Source organism: Pelmatolapia mariae, linkage group LG23, assembly GCF_036321145.2.
Source record: "Pelmatolapia mariae isolate MD_Pm_ZW linkage group LG23, Pm_UMD_F_2, whole genome shotgun sequence".
In the NCBI taxonomy this organism is placed as follows: Eukaryota; Metazoa; Chordata; class Actinopteri; order Cichliformes; family Cichlidae; genus Pelmatolapia; species Pelmatolapia mariae.
The window spans coordinates 47,752,867-47,773,833 of NC_086246.1; the positions used below are offsets into that span (position 1 = coordinate 47,752,867).

Sequence of the window (20,967 nt, forward strand, 5' to 3'; positions counted from 1 at the left end):
GGGGGATTGATGACAATTTCGCTTTTACCGAGGTGAACTTGTTTTTTTGTATTAGTGTTGCTAATGGATTGCACCTGTGTTGTCCGTTTTTCATGTTTTGTGCATGTGTGTCTATAATTTTTCGAACGCACAATAGTACATTTAGGTTAATGCAGCTATGGCCACCGATAACAATGTCTGCATCACTTAAGACGCTCTCATTAAATGTCATTTGGCGATGGATTCACTTTAATCTAAGAGCGCTGTGAATGCCTCTGTGGCTATGTGCTCATGCCAATTTCAGTCTGTTCTAAAAATAGAAAATATACATAACCCAAGTAGATTAGTCTCACTTTCCCAAGCTCTCTGTTTGTGTCCTTACAGTTCCCATCATCTTCAGATGAAGCTTCACTGTCTGTTACAAATACACACACCACAGTACACGTGCACACTTCTCTGTCTCTGCGCGTTGGGTGGGCAGTGCTGGGTGTTCTTGGTAAGTGATGTCAGCCAGTTGGCTTAATGCCCCTCTGCCAGGCTTAACATACCACACACATACACAAACACACATGCTCATCCAGCGCATGTGCCTTGCAGTGTGTGCGACACACACACACACACACATGCCCACAAAGTCTGCATACACCATAGATCTTACACTGAGTGCTGAATGAGATTGCAGTGACACAACAGAGGGATTATATAAGGCAGAAGAGCAGGCATCAGTGGGTGTAATTGGAGGTTGGGGGGGCAAGCAGTTAAGAGGAGATGAACTTATTAAAAACAGGACTACAACAGACAAAACATACTGTAGTACAACAATTTCAACTGTTCAGACAGAAGCCTTATTAGTCATATTGTGTAGTCATAGTGCAGCTGTTATCCCCGCCTACTGTAGGGGACTGTGTGGTGCATCTGTTACTACTGGAGTGCATATGCACAATGCAGTCCCACGTTGTGATATAATTTTCCATCTTCAGTTCTACAGACTATAGTTAAACATATTTGTGAAGTGGTTGACTTTAGTATTATCAAAACAAAGACATTAATAGTGGTCTGTACTGTAAGTGCCAATCACGTTCATTTTAAATCAAACACAACTTTTAACTGCTTCATCAGACCAGACTCCCATAGGGTGCTGTCGCTGCCGCTCTGCAGAGATCGCACAAAGAGTACAATAGTCACTTCACTGCTGTCTGGCCTACTCCCACTGGACAACTGTTACTACATTTCAGTCTCCTCTTTTGTGCCTCTTCAAAGGAAACCCTGGCTGAGACAAGTTTTGGACCAGTCATTTTACAGTTTAAAGAGCCTATTTCTATTTGGAGCAAGTTACCAGTGTAAATCAGCGATGTTGTAAATGATGTTGTAAATGATATGCTGGCTTGTGGCTTGTGTCCCATTCAGCTCTTAGCTTCTTATCATCTTTTGGTGTTTAAAATCCTGCAGATTTCTATGTGTGGGAATTCCTGTTTTATTTTCTTTATACTGACTTAGATTTAAGTCCTAATAGTTTATATATTGCATGCACACCATACTGAATAATTATTTGCTGCTTATGGAGGTTTTATTTCCCCTGTACTCTCTCCTAAAATGTTTAAAGGTAATCCGTGTGTTCATGTCTTTTCTAATGAGCCAGGAGTGGTAGAAACATTTTAAAAAGTGCTGCCAAACAGTGCACTCAAAGTATACAAAAAGTAAAAGAAACCCTGTAAGACCCAAAGACCCTGCAAAATTCTGATTTTTTGGAACTGAGATGTTTACTAACCCTTATAACAAAATCCACAATTTTTGTTTTTGCTATATCATGTTGTGTATGATATATTTATTATATATTGTGGTATCGCATTTGACACATTGGGTGTTTTTGGCAACTTTTCGTTAACAACAATGTTAATTTTAGACAAAAAAAAGACTTTTGTCCATAACATTTTGAAATTATGGCAAGTATTGATCATGTTGCTGAGATAGAGGTCTCAGAAACTCATGTATCAAATATGATACAAAGGGCATTATAGGGTTAATGAACTGGAATTTGTGGGGGTCAGATATCCTTATAGGGCAGCACGGTGGTGTGCAGTTAGTGGGATTGGGTAAATGGATGGTTGTAGATTGCCCGTATGTGTGAATCTTTGTGCTAGCCTGGCGACGGGTTGGCGACCTGTTCAGGGTGTACCCCGCCTCTTGCACTGTGGTAGCTGGGATATGCTCCAGATAGGCTCGAGTTTTTCAGTTTTTGAAAGTTTTAGCCACTTTTCCTACAAATCAATAAAAAGTTGAAGACAATTTAGTCTTTCCTGGTTAGTTTTGGGCACCAAAACAACCCTAATTTAGGAAAAGATCATGGTGTGGTTTAAAATAGACCTTTTCATTTTGTTTGGTTCCTCAAGTGACGAGTCTCATCCCTACAGTATGCCCCCCGGCAACCGCCTTTATTATAAAAATACTACATTTTAAACCGTGGACCAACATAGCTATTACATGTTTTGCTTTTGGTCTCATGCAAGCTAAAAAACATATTAACAAGAATGTGAGCACTCACAGTTGCTCATACCCTGTAATACTGCAAAAAGAAATTTTAGGCTGTGGCTTTTCTGTGTTTCTGATTTTCATGTGGGTGTTAAAGCACCAACTGGTCCTAACCTGCGATGAACACAGGGGGCAGAAATCTTCTGTCAGCAATAACAAAAGCACAAATAGTGATACTTACAGATACCTACAGTGATACAGTACATAGATCCAAAAACAACTCCACATACATTTATGCAAATAAAGCCAAAACACTGACATGAAAAATCAGTATCCATAATAAGAAAAGTACCAAATGTGATATTCTATATCATGCAATATAGTGAGTGATCAAATATACACATTAAAAAGCTATAAATGCCTATAAAAAGCAATCCATTAGATGACCCTACATAACTAAATTGTTTATCATAGGGCCTGTGGTAAGACATAAAGACCTCTTAATGAGCACAACAACAATTCCTCATTTCATCCCGGAAGATATACTATTTGCACAGGATGTATCCCGTAGGCCAGATTTCTGCTTTGTGCTGTTCCACTGCAGGATTTTGCTTCTGCCCAGTTTTATCTGTAACTTTTTCTTGGTCTCAGTTCTCCTTAATTGCCACTGCTACAGTGGAAAAGCTGCAGGTTAGCTTGATTTCAAAGTTTTAAATGTGAGAGAGTTTATCGAGCTCTGAACTTACCCTGTCATTAAAGGCTCATTTTTAATCTCTGTTAGCTGTGGCTGTCTTTATTTATTTTTTCCACTTTACTGTAGGTCGTTTGCCCATGGGTACCCTGCCTTTTGCATAACGTACAACTGTACAGTCAGCTGCTTCGTATAAGTCCAGACTGGAGTGCCCTTGCAAAGGTCGGCTGCTGAAGTTATCTGGCAAGGTTGTATTCAAATATAGGAGCCCCAGTTGTAGCACTCAGCTATTTGTGTAATACTAAAAATGTTGATTACTACTTTTTTTTTTTTTGTAAAAGAGGAAGATGTAAGAGAGGAGGGAAGGAAAGAGTAATGACAGGTAGTGAGGCTGATGGCAGCGATGGAGGGAGAATTAATAAAGAGAGACAGACAGGAATCGAGTTAAAACGATGGGATGAGCTGAGGGGAGGTGTAATGATGGAGAGGTGAAGAGAGAAGCTGAGGAGAGATGGAGAGAGGGGGAGAACAAAGAGAGATGTCACATGTCCTTTATGTTGAGAGGGGCTGGAAAGGGAGACACCTTCATGCAAAGACCTACTCACATGTGTTTGTGTGCATATGCTTTCAGCAAAGTTTGTTTGCATTTTCACAGGTGAACGAGATCCCAAGATTGCATCTGCTTTTGTTAACATGACTTCTTTTTCTTTCTTTCCTTTTTTTTGGCCAGTCTATCCATGAGAGAAATTGAAAGAATAGAGAACTAAATACACAGCGGAGGTGAGCTCGACAGAGGGAGAGAAAGGAGAAAATGTAGATATAGCACTCAACAAGGACGAGAGCGGACAAAATACACAAAGCAAGGGAGCCAAGTAGAAAATGGCAATAGAGCGAGAGAGCATGAAGCGGGGCGAGAACATAAAGGAGAGGGATGATTGATAGAAATTACTAAAAGGGGGAAAGAAAGGCTAAGAGAGCGTAAGGGACAGAAACAAAAATGATACGGCAGATAGATAAAACAAGGGGGGAGGGATAAAAGAGTGTAATGGGGAGAGGGAAAGAAGGTCAGAGAAATGAAAGAAAAGGATAATTGGCCAGAAAAACAGAAAAGGCTTTGGCAGCTGAGAGTGAGAGAGGATGCACAGGAGGAAGAAGGTGACAAAGGAGAGACGGGACAAGAGGGTGACAACAGAGGGAGTCAGGTTTGGTCGCGGTGGGGCACAAAGATGACTTATGGTGATTTCGACTCCTGCAGTTTAAAAAAAAATCCATTTCAACCTCCTTTCTAAGATGTTTTACAGTAATGATGTCACTCTGTGTCTGCCATCGTTCCTGGCAAGCCAGTAATAATTCATACAGCCACTAGAGGCCCTGATGGGTAAATTGTACTGATGTGTCAATGTGATTTACTATACCTTGATTAAGGACGATCTGTCAACTCACAGTGGTGTCTTTTCCCCAATAATAGCTATATTTTATGGCATGGAATCACTTTTATATAAATGAAAATGTAAATTCTTTATTTATAAAGGTGGCCACTCATTTCTGAACTAGAGCAAAAATACCGAGAATTTCACACATGCACAGACGAAAAGCTTAATGACGGGAATACTGACACACCGAAGCAGCAAAATGTGCCACAGCATGTCACTACCTGAGGGAAAAACCAGTGAAACTGCACCGAGCTTCTTCAAAAGTCTTCCTTTTGCTTTTGATCTTTAGTCATTCTTGCGGTACGCTAGTATGTAATCCTGCAATATTGTAAATATATTGTAGTGATGCAAAAACTGCTTGCTTTTAAAAACATTGTTCTTATTCTTCTTTACATTTTCCAAGTATGTAATTTGAATTCAAGATGGATAGGTGAATCCATGGGTAGAGACAGATAAAGGCAAAGATACAGAGTTCAGTAAAATGAGACAGGAAATAGAAAAATACACTGAAATGGAGAGTGAAAGAACATCTGACAGCTAGGGAAAAAAGGGAAGGGAATAAGTAGAGAGCAGCATGAGAGAAAAGATGGACTGACAACCCCTTAAAAGATAGAGATTGGAGTGAGAGGGAGGGACCGAATGAGGCGGGGAATAAATGGAGAGAAGAGAGAGCGATCGAGTGAAAATGAGCAAGAGAATACCGAGAGTGGGGGGGGGAGAGAGCCGTGTCTCACTCTCATCAGTCAGAGCGTTGCTCATCCACCGGCAGAGGATGCCTTTGTCACCATGACGGATCCTCGCTGTCTGTGTGCCGCTCGCCGCCAACACCATTACAGAACATTACTGATGTACACACAGAAACACACAGAGGAGAGAGAGACATATTTAGGAAGGGAACACGTGCAGTGGTGATAGCACATGGCATTTAATAAGAAGAGGCGCAGGTATTGTGCCGGTGTCAAACATACAAAGGAACACAAAACATACTCACTCGGGACAGGAGCCTGACATGCACTGGTATTGATATGTTGTGTTATTGACCTCTTTAGAGCTTGTTTTGATGTGATATGTGCACATTATGCACAGCACGGCTAAAGCTGATAATAGTTTCTATGGTAGTCGGTCTGTTAGTTAAATAATAAGTCATTTAGTCCAGAAAATGGAGTAAAACGATGCAATAATTATTTGCATATAAATGCAGAAGACACTTTTTTTTAAAATTTGTAAGTTATTTAATCATTAAAATATTGCAAATGATTGACAGTCAGCTGAATCCATCATTAATCAGTTCGATAGCTTAAGCTTTTAGCTGGATAACGACATCTGATTGGAGGCGTTACATCTTGTGTCCCACATCAAGGGAAGCAGTGACGCTTTACGGGCTCTTGTTTTTCTCTGTTAAAAAAGGGCCTTTGAAATTGGCAAAAAGCAGGAAGAAGGCGTAAATTAATTTTTTTTACTCGTGGCCACACTAAGTCTGCATTTACACCTCACCTGTGTGCTCACAATACCAGCTTTTAGATGTGGTTTGGCCAAGGTTGTAGCAATCCAGTTGCACTGTGTTGTGCGTGCATTTACGCCTTGCGTTGCCAGATGTTTTTTACTTAAAATATCCGGACAGATATTTCATGGTAATCCTAGGTGTGGAAAGAGATTTTGTGCCTGTAGAGTATTTGACACACAGACTATGCACACACCGAGCACAATATGTTCACCGTAAGCATTCACAGAGTCTTATTATTCGGATACAACGCATAGCTGTTCGTGCGCATAAAACCAACATCCACACAAACGGTGAGAGAAAACAACATGCAGTTAACACACACAAGCACACTCATAATGTCATGCTCATTTGGCAGCTGTGCACAAATAGTCAAACTGTTAAAAGGAAGAAACCCTGACACATGCACAACACACGCGCACATACAAATGCTCGTGTAACACTGAGACAAAAATATCTCATTACCTCCACGTAGACAGACACACACTTGTTGTGCATCCCATGTGCGCTCTTCATCTTTTCCGTCTTTTCGCGCGCTCGTTTTCTTTCTGTCGTTAAAACCACAGTGACAAACAGCAGCATATGCGGCTGTGCCGAGCAACAGCTGTTCAATGGGAGATTTTGTGTAAGAATGAATGTTAATGTGGGCTGTGAATAAAATGCTAACAAAGCTCCGTGTGTCTCTCTGTGTGTGTCTCCGCAGTACTATGAGATGTCCTATGGTCTCAACATTGAGATGCACAAGCAGGTAAGAAACTCTGCATGTAGTGTGATTGGATTTCTTCCAACCTCCAGGTTGTTGCTGTGTGTTTGGTTGCCATGCATATGTGTACAGTGTAATGTGGCTGGGTTTAAACTGTATTTTCTTGCAACCCCTATGTATGCAAACAAATAGGGCATTTATTGGTTAAATGTATGGTTGTAATGCTGGTTAATGCATACCACCACCACCATAAAAATAGCTTCAAAATGTACTTTGCAGATAAATACACACAAATATTTCTCTTGACTGAATTTTTGCATGATATTAGTATTCTGATAATGTATATATTTGGAAGTAATTGAGGTATTTTGTGGGTAGGAGTGTGTTAATTTGTTTCCGTATTTTAAATGATTTTGTGCACACGCTTTGGTTTATTCGTGTGCTTGTAAATGGAGAGCCTGCACAGCAGATTAGCCTTTCTCCCCAAAGCATTAGGTGAACTCTGCCTGCTACTTAGTACAGAGTTGTTAAAATACAAGCACCGTCTGTTTCCTAGAGTAGTAAAGCACACAGCAAGCTACAGTCAAGTGTTTGTGAAGTGATTATGCTGACGCTACTCTGACTGAAGATATCGGACATTTTTGTATTATCTCGGGGCACTTTGCAGATGGTCCACGTGAATTTGTCCTGCTGGGGTCGCACGTAGAATTTTCAATAAGCCTCATCCAACTGACCTATTGTCAGAGTCAGTTTGCAAAAAAAACACCCAAACCAAGCGAAACCTTTTATCCATTTATCTTTTTCTCCTACTACTATGATTGCTCTTTAAAACTGCAATGAAAGCAATAACTAAATATATGAAGCTCCCATCTGTGTTTCTGTAGATAGGTTATGAATAAGAAAATTTAGCTGGGTATCATTTATAAGGCATATAATGTTATTTATGCTCTTCCTTGTGTTTTAAGTCCACAAAGGACTATAATGGTGCAGCACGGTTATAGAAAACCCAGCTGCTGGATTCAGACTGGCTGCAGTAGAAGGAGTGAAATATGCATTAATAAAGTTCAATAATTTGATTAAGAATTCAAATACTCCACGGCCATGTTGGAGTTTAATTTCAGAACCTCACAGCTGCTTTGTCACTAGTAAATGAGTAAAAAGTGGCCTTGAAAGATTTTTCCCTCTATGGTTACTGACAGGCTCCATAGATGGAGTGATCCCAGTTTTTCCTCCTCATTTATGAAGACTAATAATCAGCCGCTAAAGTAGCAAGTTGTTTCAACAGGCTGAAATTTTAGTAAAGGTCACTGCCCAACATTTCAGTTTAGAGCTGCAGCGATTCATCGAGTAACTTAATAACTTAAAATTTTTGCTTTGATACTTTAAAACCGCGACTCTGCAGCGCTCAGTTCTCACCGTGTAACAGTTTAACGTGTCTGTCTGCACACACAGTGTTTACACACAAGGCTGATATCAGGGGTCCTACTATCGCAGTGATGACTGCAGTAAGCAGGGGTGAGCCTAAAGGGGGGCATGGGGTGTACTAGACCATGTTTATTTTAAGGCTTTAGTGACATTGCTTTTGCACTTTGCACTTTTGCACATGTAGTTAATATAAAATATAGGAAACACATACACATGAACATACACCAACTTTACCTATAAATATTGTCAGTATTTTATTTTATGGCGGCTTTGTGTCGGTCCTATGTATACCTATTCTATTTAACATCACTGTACTTGTGATTGTTTATTTATTTTTGCATTTTAAAAAAAAGTTTTCTTTAAAAAATGATTTTAATATGGCAATTAAATACAACGAAAGAGTTTAGTATTTGTGGACAGATGTTGACTATTGGACACATTGCAGTTTCTCAAATGAAAACCAGTGAGTGCTTCGTTTTTTCCTCTTTGATTAACTAATAACTAGTGTCGCTCATGAATAAGATAAAAGTATTTTATGAGATCACTTGATTCATTGGAAAATTGATGGAATACCCAATATATCTGTGCATGCATCAAAAGCAAGCGCTGCAATCTCTGTATGAATGAAAAAGTCATCGGTTATCTCAAAATTATGATAACCTATGAATGTGTATTTGTGTGCATGTTTTGCTTGGTCATTATAAAGTAAAACAAAGAATAATGTGTGCAAATGAAAGAAGATATAATTACTCTTGTGAGAGACAGCTGACCGGCACAAAACGGTGACCTTAGCAATGATGAATGTATGTTATACAAAACTGGTGCTGACAGATTTAAAACAGGTGACACTAGCTCAATAAGGATTAGCTATCATCTGCAGCATGTGATATGATCAGGGTGTAAAAATCATTCCCCATGGTTCTCCTACGGCACTGTAAAGAATACCATGTAGAAAGTAGTAAAGGAAGGTCGGTGTAAATTGTGCAGCGTTTCCACTTGTCCTTGCTGAGACTGGGTGTTCCTGTATGAAGACATGTGTCTAATGAGCAGTGTGTGCTCTCAGGAGCCAGTGACTGCTTGAATTCCCACACTTGCTGCTAATTTGCTGTCTGTGTCACGTTACAGGAAAGAACAACAGTCAAACCGCACATAGAAAGACGTGCAGCCAGTGAGATAAATGTCTTGGCAGACGGACAGACGTTGAGACCTGAAAGCTGTTTTTTCTCCGTGTTGATAGAATTATTATCCGTTATTATCCACCTTAAAGGCATTTCCTTTAAGAAGCCTGCATGTTCCCCCCACCTCCCTCTCTGTATATCTAAAGTCTATCTGCGTCATGCTAACTCTCTCCCTCGCTCTCTGACTTAGACACTGTCATGGAAGAAAAGACAAGAGGGGTTTATTATTTTCACGTTTCACAATGGGCTCTCAACCTGCCTGTTATAGCCTTTCAGAAAGAAGCTCATTGTTTGAAATAATCTCCAAAACGCCTTTAAATGAAAGCCTCTGCTCTTCAACCTCGTAATCATTGTGTCATTTAGCCATCAAGGCAATTATAGCGCAAAGACATCAAACAATGGGTCCACATGTTGAGTACTGTGTACATATGTGCTCCAAATCCTCTGCTGGGTGTCGTTAGCAAAGAGAAAACACATGTTTAGGGGCAAACGGGGCATATGTATCGATTGATCTGAATCAGTTGTAATAATTTGAGTCGAGATTTTTGTGTAAAGCATTCATCAAAAACACTGCATCGCATTCTATTGTTGCACTGGAACTTCCTCTTAATTCACGTTGTGAGCAAACGGAGTGCAACACAATACGTCTCTTTCCTTTGGTGAAGTAAGGATGTGTTGTGGATTGCCTCTTATGTTGTAGTATTTTTGAAAACTACAGTTATACTTCAGCAGCCTATTCAGTGTTTGAAGTAGGTGAGACTGCCCATTTTTTAAAACTGTAACACAGAAATGAAGCTATCGTCACCTCGCTGAAAGTTCATCAGCTTGGTTCCTGTTTTCTTGTAGATTTTTTTAGGCCTACAGTCTGCATATCAGATACATACTTAGATTAGTGATATTTAAGACATTATGTAACATGCTTGTGAGACACCTTCATGCTAATTCAAATCCAGCCTCCACATCTTCATTAAAAATCATTATTCTGGTCTGCTATCATACATTATCTGTTTTTCCAGTGCACAATTTCTGCTTTCAAATATAAAACTAACACTATCACGCAAACACTCAGAGTTTAATGGATGCACTGGGGGCAGTTTGAGGTTAAGTCTCTTTCCCAAGTACACTCTAACATGCATAGTCTTCCAAAATTTTGCATATTTCTTTCTACCCTTCCTCAGCCTCACAGTGGACACTACTACATGGCACAACTACTGAGGAGCAACGATCAGAAAGAGTGGAAGACTGCAAGAGAAAAAAACAAGAAGGGGGACTAGAGTTGAAAGAGATCGCAGTACTGAAGTGGTACTGTGGAGGTTTTGTGTTAGCAACCATTTATTTCATAGAGGAACAATTCGAACTACAGTAGGATAGAGAATACCGATACACAACTGCAGTTCATTATTACATCCACACCTGCATTTACTAATGTTCACTGTGTATAATGTCATATAATGATATGTCAGCTTTTATTAGTCCAACTGGGGAATTTAACATTTAAATAATAATACTTGAAACAAATAAAGCCAACCACTGAAAATCTTTGCTTTCCTTGACATTTAATGCTACCCCCCTTTTAAATGTATTTTGGGTAAACCAAACGAAACTAAAAAACGAAGTTTTATGTTAATCACAAAAAGGGAAACTATTACTCAGCAGGAAGGGAGAATAGATAAAGAGAGGCAGAGCGAGTGGGGAGAGAGAAATATGGCTGGCAGCAAAAGCCAGGCAGAACTGGACTGTCAGCTTTTGTCGCCAAAAAAGAAGAAATGGACTCTGTGCTGGCTGCACCTCTGAGAGATGAAGAGAGAGGAGGAGGGCGAGGAGGAGGATGATAGGTGGGGAGGATGACAAAGAGAGACCAAAGGAGAAGTGAGTGAGGAAAATAGGAGGAGTGGAAGGAGAGATGGGAAGAAAAGATAGAATGACAGGAGGAGACCAAAGAGCCCGAGTGGGGCATATGAGAGTGAAAAAGAGAGAAAGTAATGAAGAAGAAGCGGTCTGGTGTCAGGAACCAGCGAACGAGGCTGCGAGAAGAGCTAGCAGCCAGAATATGAGAGCGAGGAAAGGTGGAAACAATTTATGATTGAGCAGCGGGAAGGAGAAGTGCATATGTGCAGAAAGAAGAAGGAGGCCGGTTAAAAGGGATAGGATAAGATGTAGGAGAATCGGCGTGAGAGGAAATGTGAAGCAGATAGCAAAAGGAGTACGCACGGTATCACAGGTAGAAAAGGAAACAGAGAAGCCCAAATTGACAGAAATAGAATAAAAAGAAGGCGGTGGAAGAGAAAGTGGTCTAGCACGGAAAATTAGGGAAGTACTGTAAAAATGGCATCAAAAAGAGAGAGGATGTAAGAATTTTTGAGAGAAAAGAAAGTGGACACAGTCATTGCACAGAACGAGAGGTTGTGGAGGATGTTACAAAGGGAGAAGGGCTATAAAAGTGAGTGGAAGAGTTTGAAAAAGTAAGATCATTTATAAAATTGGGGACTGAAGATATAAAAGTACAAGTGCACGTAGAAAAAATGGGAGATAGGGAAACTTTAAAAAAATGGCAGGGAGAGCCGATGTTGGAAAAAGTGTGAGAGCAGTGATGAGAAGGAGAATAGGAGAGAGAGATTAATTGAACGGATGAAAGAGGAGAGGGTAAACAGGAAGGATGGAGCCTTAGAAAAGACAGATAAAGACCTCATAGAATAGATGAGGGGGGGAGAAGCGACGGAGTTGAAAATGAGAGCCAAGAAAAGAAAAGGCAATGGGGGGAATGGGAAAGAAAAAAAGGGGGAGAGCAGAAATAGGGAGACATAGAGAGAAACAGAGACATCAAGGGAGGGAGGGGAGCTTTGAGCTGCAGCACGAAATAATGAATCATGAATAGATTTAACAGTATCTGCTCTTATTTCCTCTCCACACACCCCCAGCCCCCTCCCCCCCACCCACCCTCCAGCTTCCTCCTAACATCCTGTCGAGATCACTGCTATTGCCTCTCTCTTTCTCTTTCTCCAGCGCACGCTCTGTCATTATCTGTGGCAGGGCCATCTCATGTCCTGGCATTAATTGAGCTGTAACAGTCATCTCTTGCCTTTCTACCCTTCCTTTGAGTCTCTTTTGATTTTTTTCTCCCCTCATCTCTCTCTTTTCTGTTCTTTTACAATTTAATTTTCACATTTCTTTAAATTTCACACCGCTTTTTTATCTCTGCGCTTCTTTCTTTCACTCTCTTCCTCGTTCTTTCTTTCTGCTCCGATGGTAGCATCTCCCTCCTCCTTCTCTTAGGCTGTATGGATACACTGACATGCATGCACACACGCACACCATCACATTATCTCACTTCCACTATCATATCATATATATATATACTAGCTGTATCCCCAGGAGGAGCGAGGGAGGCTGTGAGGACTTTACGCTGCTCTCCGTGGTTATTCTGTATTCATTGATATAGCACTTTTGGGGCTTGAGTAGTTATTGCCTGTATCCCCTGCTATGCACAACATGTATATTCAGTATATTTTGTAATTCATCCATAAACTGTGAGCTCAGAGTTGTGGGCAGAGGGAAGCTTACAGATGCAATGGTGTGCTGTATGTCTTGAGATGTGTTTTGAATAGACTGAAACCTGTTTTGTATTGATGCTTAATTCTGGAAGCAGATTGATAAGTTGGTGGAAGGGAAGCTGTGTTAGACTCGTTTCCCACAAGAGCACAGTGCAGTCTGGGAGACTGTGAAAATGTGAAAGGCAGGAGGTTAATAAGATAGAACCAATACTTGTTTGCTGTAGCAAAAAGACAATTGCAGCAGAACTAACCAGCAGCTTAAGATTCATAACTACGGTGAGCATTACACGCATTATTGGTACTTACCAGACAAAAAGCTTCACAGGTTAGAAGTTCACGGTTTGATTATGATGATGTGAATACAAATATTTACTAAAATAGTCGCAAGAACAACCTGGACAGACACAGTCTCAGTCGATAAAAGTGTCATTTTCAACGGATCCTTAATGTGGTGTATTTGAACTGAACCGAAGAGAAAAAGAGCAATACTGGCAGTAGCATGACACTCCACCATGTCACAAGCATGATATTATTGTTCCTTCAATTCATTGTTCATCAAAAATGATTGACTTGAACACAAGATGATACTTGCATCCCATCTTATACGATTTACAGGATGGGATGTAAGTAACGGGAGACAGACACCTTCTCTACTTTTGAGATTAGCTGTAAAAATTTCTTGTGTGTCTTTGTCCTGCCTCTCTCCCCTTACTCATAACCAGTCGCGGCAGATGTTTGTCTTAACAGTTCACTTGGAGAAGTTCCTCTGATTGTCACTGTAATGACTTACTGGAACTCCTACTGGAACTCAGCCATCATTAATTTCACCAGTCCTTTCCCCGCTATGCTGAGTCAAAATGTCTGCAAAGACCAGAATTCTAATCAACCAGTGAGTGAAGCCGTCTATTTGACGGATCATTAATTGTTGAAGAAGCTATAATGTAAAGTGGCACAAAGATTAGCTGTGCAACTCTAACATAAAGCACATCAATCTTTGTGTGCTGGTATGCTGAGGTGTATACAGGAGTGTATCACTGAAATGCCAGTAAACCTGTGATACTTACACAGCTGGTCGATGGTGCTAGGTGCAGAGAAACGCCCCGCCTTCTAAAAAGACTGCATCTTCTGCACTATAAGCTGGCTAACTGAGGCTATTTTGGGAGTTGAAAATGACAACATATTCATGTATCTTTCCTCTATTTTGTAGTACAGCGTTGAACGGTGCATCCTCACAGTTTCAGTGGTAATATGCGATTTCAGCAGTAGGCTCTATTGCTTCTTTGCTGGGGTTCTGTCCTCTTGAAAACCCAGGGGGTCTGCAGGGGCTGTGGCAGCATTTCAGTAACTGCCTGGGTAAGTGTTTCTGTATGACTGGATCGGGATCTGACAGTGCATCGCAAAAAAAAAGAAGCTCAGATGACTTCCAGGATTCAGCCTTAGACTGCCTCTATATCTTCACCTCCTTCCTAACAAAAATAAACTCCACACATTAGAGTCTAAATTATACCTGGAAAGGAAGCAGGAGTGGATGAAACGCACATGGCCTAAGCTTATGTTGCATCATGTCGACGCTCTCCTCCCTAACAGTCACTCCACAATCTTATCACTGGAAACAGGAAAATCCTGCCTTTGACTCCAATTTGGAAGACTTGATCTCGTTAATTCATTATGATTATGCATGTACAATGATCGCTGCTTTTAGGTGTGTATAAATGTCTGCCTGATTTATTTAGAAATCAATATCCTAAGGAAGCAAATAGCAGCCTTTATGAGTCAAGCTTGCGTGGTCGGCTGATTGAAATCCGTGATTTTTACATAAGGATCAACACTGAGCCGTGACAACAATTTTAACCAGTTTGACGTTTGAAAAATTATTCACACTGGGAAGCTGGGGTTGAAACTGCTTATTTGTTTGCATTTAAACAGCCTGATAGAACGCGATGCTACGACACAAGGCTACTGGGCAGCAAGGGCAGTTAATTAGGGATTAAACAGCAGGAAATTGGAGGAAAGTGTGAAGTTAAAAGCCGGGTCACAGCTGAATTTTTATAATGGTGCATACAATACATTGCTTTCATGGCAGAACACATGCATTTACCAACTCGTCTTTTTCTTACAAATACCTGTATTTTGCTTTCCGGTTACACTCACACGCAGTGTAACCCTGTAGTGTGATGTTTGTAAGCCTTTAACAGCAGTTTTAAAAGACGTCTGCACCAAACTCTTTAAATATTGAGGTCAGTTTAACTAAGTAGTGTTTATTAGCAACAAACAAGCAGCCAAAATGTCTCATTTATAGTCAACTGAAAGCATAATTTCAAGTCTAAATGTTTTGACCTGTTTTATCCTAGTATTCCTTCCTCTTTTCTGTGTGACTACATGTATATTGCAACCATGTTGCAAGCAAGTAAAAATAAAATACATCTGCATTATATACCTGTCATGTAAGTGGCCCTGCCATTAAATTCCTCCACTGTCAGATATGTTTTGAAATATCCTCTGTAATAATTTTACAGGCTAAGAGGCAGAAAAGGTGGCCAAGTGGTGAGCGAGAGCATCCCATTAGTGAAAGGTGTCAGTGTGTCCTTGAGCTGGAGTGAACCCCTGGCTGGTTACTAATTTTAAGCCATTTAGGATAATAACAGCGTGAGATAAAAGCTTTAAAATTAGTAGCTGGGAATTGGGGAAAGCCAAACCTAAAACCTCAAATACTTATTAAATTATAAAAATTACACAGAAGACCGATGGCCAGCGTCTTTCCAGTCATCTTTCCGAAGTTTGGTTCCTGAACTTCAGGATGAGACTCGGTGAAATAAATACTCGGCTGCGTTATTTCAGCGCACATTTCCTCTCAATAAAGAGCAGCGTGGGTAAGAATGCCAGATTCCCGCACTATATATGGTATATTATAAGGATCAGCGATGCATACATATATATAGCCTTTACATAGTGTATCAGGATTCTAGTTAAAGAGATTGTGTGGTGCACAGAGCAGGCAGGATATTATAGGAGGCTGTGTTTGATAGTCAGGATGCTCAGCAGCCAGACTGTTTCCCCTGTGGACTCCTGAGGACAGATGAAGCAGCTGGCTGTCCTTCCTTCCTGTTCCCTCCTTTCATTTCACCACCACACATATGAGGCCGAGGGTGTGGGAGTGTGTGTGTGCGAGCGTGTGTGTGTAGGCGCGCTTTTGTGTGAGAGAAAACAGCGAGTTTCCCAGTCATTTTTGTACTCCCATTTATGTGGCGGGTTATGTTATAAAGTAAACAATTTTATATTTCTCAGCAGTGAAAGAATAAAAAAAATAATATTTGAAACGAGCCGAGTAGTAGTGGGAAAAACCTGAGAAAAAGACAGGAAAGAGGCTGAGCAGAGAAATAAACAGAGAAGATGAATAAAACAGAAATGGGGACTAAGGAAGATTAAGAGAGAGTACAAGCAGGAGAGAGAGATCACACGAGAGAATATTTATCTGCTTGCGTCGTGTAAAAAATTGTGTGCATGCGCTCATCCTCCAGCCTAATTAGCCCGGGCTGTCTGGCCTTTTTATGCATGTGTTTGTACACATGCGTGTGTGTGTGTGTGTGTGGTATATTTGGCTGAAGTTGTGACCTGAATCCTCATCTCAATGGGGAGAGGGAAGAGTGAACGAGAAGGAGAAAAAAAGGGGGGAGAGTGTGAGCAGGAGATGCCTTCATATCATCTCACCGCTTTGGTTCATAATAGGATTGGGCTTCCCTCTCTTTTCCTCCTTTTTTCCCCTTCTTCTGTCTCACTCTTTCAATCTCCTGTGCCTCAGATTTTTTTCTTTCATTTTCACCACCCAGTCAGTGCATAATCCCATGGTTGCGGTTAGATTTTTATTTAAAGTGGTTTTATTTGAAGGGCTGGATTAAGATGAGGCTGAATATGTGGGTCAGCTAAAACAAGCTTTGGAGAGGTCAAATGACTTTGTTTGTGTGTCTGTGTGCGTGTGCGCGTCTGTGTTTGGACTCTCTTTGATAGTGGTGGTATAAGCAGTCCCCTCTTTTAACATGTTAGCATCTGTGCCCTGTGTGTGTTTGTGTGTGTGTTTGTGTGTGCGCGCGCATGTGCAAAGCTTTGATGTCTCACGCTCTCTTTCCTTATCTCTCTCTCTCTCTTCAAACCGTGTGTGTGTGTGTTTGCTTTTGTATACATGTGTTGCAGAGCTCATTTGTGAATAATGAAGCATAGACAGCGAGAGCTGGCTAGTTTGATATAGCCCTTTAGGAATGATAGAATAGAAGTTTAGAGAAAAAGAAAAACAGTGAAAAAGAAAAAGAAAGATGAGTTGAAAGATAAAAGCAAGTGATTAAATTCCCAGGGAGCTGGCCTTTTAGCGTAATAGCTTTGTCACATTGGCAGAGGATCTCTGTTTGCTTCACAGACTATATTGCCTATAATTCTGGGTGTGTGTCTGTGTGTGTTTTGACATGTGCATATATATTTGAAAGGGCTGTATGTTCTGCCAGCGACCTGTGCTTGAACTGGAATAAATAAGCTGGCTAAATTCAGAAGACACAGTTGTAGTTTTCACTATAGATAACATATTCTGGTGTGTTTGCTTCACGTTTCTTGCTTCACGTTGTTTTGTTTAAAGACATTCTTGTAGCACAATGAGTGAGACGTTGATTTTAAATACCAAAGTAATAATAAAAGTATGATATTTCTGTGTTCCACTATCTTTCACTCATCATGAAGTTCACATTTTAAAATCCTTTTGTATACTTTTACAATTTTAAATAACTTGGCGCCTAGTTACCTTACCGACCTCATCGACTTGTATCGCCCCGAGAGCACAGATCCTCTAACCAACTGCTCTTAGTGAAACCAAGGCCCAGACGAAAGACTAGAGGGGACCGAGCTTTTGCAATTGCAGCACCCAAACCGAACAATCGATGTTCGCACATCCGAATCCATACAATCATTTAAATCGTGCTTAAAAACTCACTTGTTTAATCTAGCCTTTGAAGCAAATTAGTTCGGACTTCCACCCGGTCTGCATTTGTGCTACATAAATGTAACTGTTACTGTAACTATAACTGTTTTTGTTATCTTTTGTTGTAACCCGCGTTCCGCGTGTGAAGCACTTTGATGGACACTGGTCCTTTTTAAATGTGCTATAGAAATAAACTTTGATTGATTGATTGACATTTGTTATTTTGGAGGTAATGATTCAACCGATTTTAGATGAATTGTAATGAAATTTGCTTCAGTAGTGCAACTAGACAAATTGATGAAAGGATGAAGAATTTAAGTACTGTCAAGTTAAACTGCTAAACATCAACACGTTAGCCTGTTAATGTAAACATTTAGTGTAAAGCATGGCTGTGTCTTTGTACTAAATTCGATCTCCTTCGGCACCACGGCTAGACTCTAAAGTTTAAGTAAAGTAGAAAAGTAAAGTAAAACGAATTCAAAGTTTGTCTGTGAAGTAATTGTTGTTATACTGACTAAAACCGCTATAGGCAAGCTCATAAGTCTTGGCAAGACTGTTCTGATTTTCTGTTGTCCAATTTTGGTGAGCCTGTGTGAATCGTAGCCTCAGGTTCCTGCTCTTTGGTGTCTGAAGTGACACCTGCTGTGGTCTTCTGCTGCTGTAGCCCATCTGCTTCAAGGTTTGACATGTTGGCGGTTCAGAGATGCTTTTCTGCTGGTTGTAACAAGTGGTGTTTTCAGTTACTGTTGCCTTCTCTGACCTCTGACATCAACAAGGCATTTATACCCAAAGAACTGCTTCTCATTGAATAGTTTCTCAGTTTTGGCCATTCTTCATAAACCCTAGACGTGGTTGTGGAGAAAAATCACAGCAGATCAGCAGTTTCTGAAATATTCACACACGTCTTTCTGTCAACGACAACCATGCAATGTTTAAAGCCACTAAAGTCACCTTTTCTCCCCCATCCTAAATGCACTGAGTTGCTGCCATGAGTTTGGCTGATTGAAGAGTTGCGCTAACAAGCACCTGAACAAGTATACCTAATAAAGTGGCTGGTGCATGTATAGAGTGACTGTTAAGCAGATGCTGAAAAAATAAAAAAGCAAATCTAAGAAACTATGTGTCCCACACCATAGAGTGTATGTTTCAGCTTCTCACAGACCCGGCAACAATGAGATACATAAAAGCAACATTCATTAGCGTATATGTAGGTGTCGGTGTGTGTGATGCGCACGTCTTTGAATGCCTTTTCATGCGTGCATACTCTGCAGCCAGCTTTGCTACTCTGGCTACTTTGTGTCTGATTGCATTGCGGATGACATGGGTTTGAAGCCGTATGCAGTCTGTCAAAGCAAGCTGGTGAGCTGGCACAGTGTGAATATGACTAATAGCTTAGTGTATAATAGAGTCAGAGAGCGCTAGAAAACTATCAAATTTCAACCACAATTGCAAGGCACAGATTTTGTATCTCATTGTCACAGGCTTGTGTGTGTGTGCGTGCGTGTGTTTGTGTATTTCAGAAGCATAGAGGGTGTAAGGACCGTGCATCTGTGCGTCTCGAAATTATCTATGTCCCTTTTGTGTGAAGTTTTTGCAAGTACATGTTTCGTACTGTGTGGCACCTCCATGTATGATTGGATACGTGTGTTCATGAGAAAGTCGAAGTGAGCTGTCTGTCTGTATTTTTTATTCTAAATGATTCTGCTGCCCGCTCCGCTGCCTATCTCGTATTGGTTCTGCACTGAAGGTTGAATCTGTGCCTGTGTGTGCTGGAGCAAGTGTGCGGGTGTCGGTCCCATGCTGTGAGGCTGCTTGCTCTGCACACAGCTCTGTGTATGCGTGCTCCTCTGTTCTGTTTAGATTGGTTTTCTGTGTGCTCTTCTTGCTCGGTCCGTGTGTATGTGAGTGCACAAATGCTCGCGATGGCTTTTGTGTGCGTACTTGTGGGCGCAGTTGCGATATGCACAATTCCGAGGGTGCGTGCATGCTCGTGTGTGTGTGTGTCTTTTTGGTGTATGTGTCTGTGTGTTTTGGTGCCCCCCTCCCTCTTTCTTTCTCTCTGTTTCTCTTCCTCTCCTTCCAGAATAGTGGGGCCATCAATCAGAGGCAAGGGGGATAGAGGAAGGGAGTGAAGGGTGGAGGAGGCGAAGTGGAGGAAAGGAGCTGGCTCGGTGCCAGGGAAGAGGAGCTGGCATGCTGCCCAGAGGAGAGGGAGAGGGAGAGAGCCGAGAGAGAGGGGGAAAAACCAAGACTGAGCAAGAAGAGAAAATAGGGGGGAGAGGGAGACTCTGGGAGAGAGAAACAGGGCAGAGAGATGGAGCAAGAAGGGGAGAGAAATGAGAGAGAATAAGAAGAAGGGCAGAGAGAGAGCAAAAGAGCAGAGCCAAGTGCACCGAGGGAAAACAGAGGGAGAGAGCAAGAGAGACACTGTGGAAGTGGGGAAAAATGAGCCAGCAGAATAGATAAAGAAGAAGGCTGATTGCTTGGAGAAAAAGAGGAAATAGGGGGAGGAGGCGGGAGGGTGCTGAAAGGGAGGAAGTGGGAATGGTTGTTCTCACCGAACAGCGCTGTGTCTGCCACCCCAATCAGTGGGTGATTAGTACGTCATTGGCTACAAATATTTACCTTAAACTGTTCGCGGAGGGGAGAGCGGCCCAATTAGAAAGCAGGGGACGGAGATGAACTGCAGGACTGTGTGTTTGTGTGTGTGATATGTACATGCTGTGTGACTCCTGAAAGGTTATTCTGAAGCCATGTGTACAAAGAGAAGGGGCTGGGCGGCACTCTAAGATGTCCATCGTATGTTTGTCTTTAAAGAAAATCACCCTCAAAAGACACCACACTCCACAGCTGCTCGTAATGATGCCAACTTAGACTTAGTTCCTCCTGCGCTGGATGGCGCATTGGGCGGCAAGGGATTGCCAACGAGCTCGGTTTGCAGCCACATCTTCAGCCTCGTCCCATGAAAGATCGACCGCTTTCAGGTCCTCAATGAATGACTGTCTCCATGTCTGTTTTGGTCGTCCGCGGCTCCGTGACCCCTTGGCGGGTCTCCACGACAAGGCTATCTTCGGTAA

The 20,967-nt window shown here is 41.3% G+C and overlaps 1 protein-coding gene across 3 annotated transcripts in view; it reads left to right on the forward strand.

Annotated features, from left to right (window-relative positions):
- The window catches only part of tle2b (TLE family member 2, transcriptional corepressor b), a 77,732-nt gene that overhangs the window by 24,082 nt on the left and 32,683 nt on the right, over positions 1–20,967 (forward strand). For all 3 annotated transcript variants that reach the window (XM_063467508.1, XM_063467510.1, XM_063467509.1), the window contains exon 4: positions 6,777–6,821. In XM_063467508.1, coding sequence (XP_063323578.1) covers positions 6,777–6,821 — 45 coding nt within the window. The remainder of the gene's footprint in view (positions 1–6,776; positions 6,822–20,967) is intronic.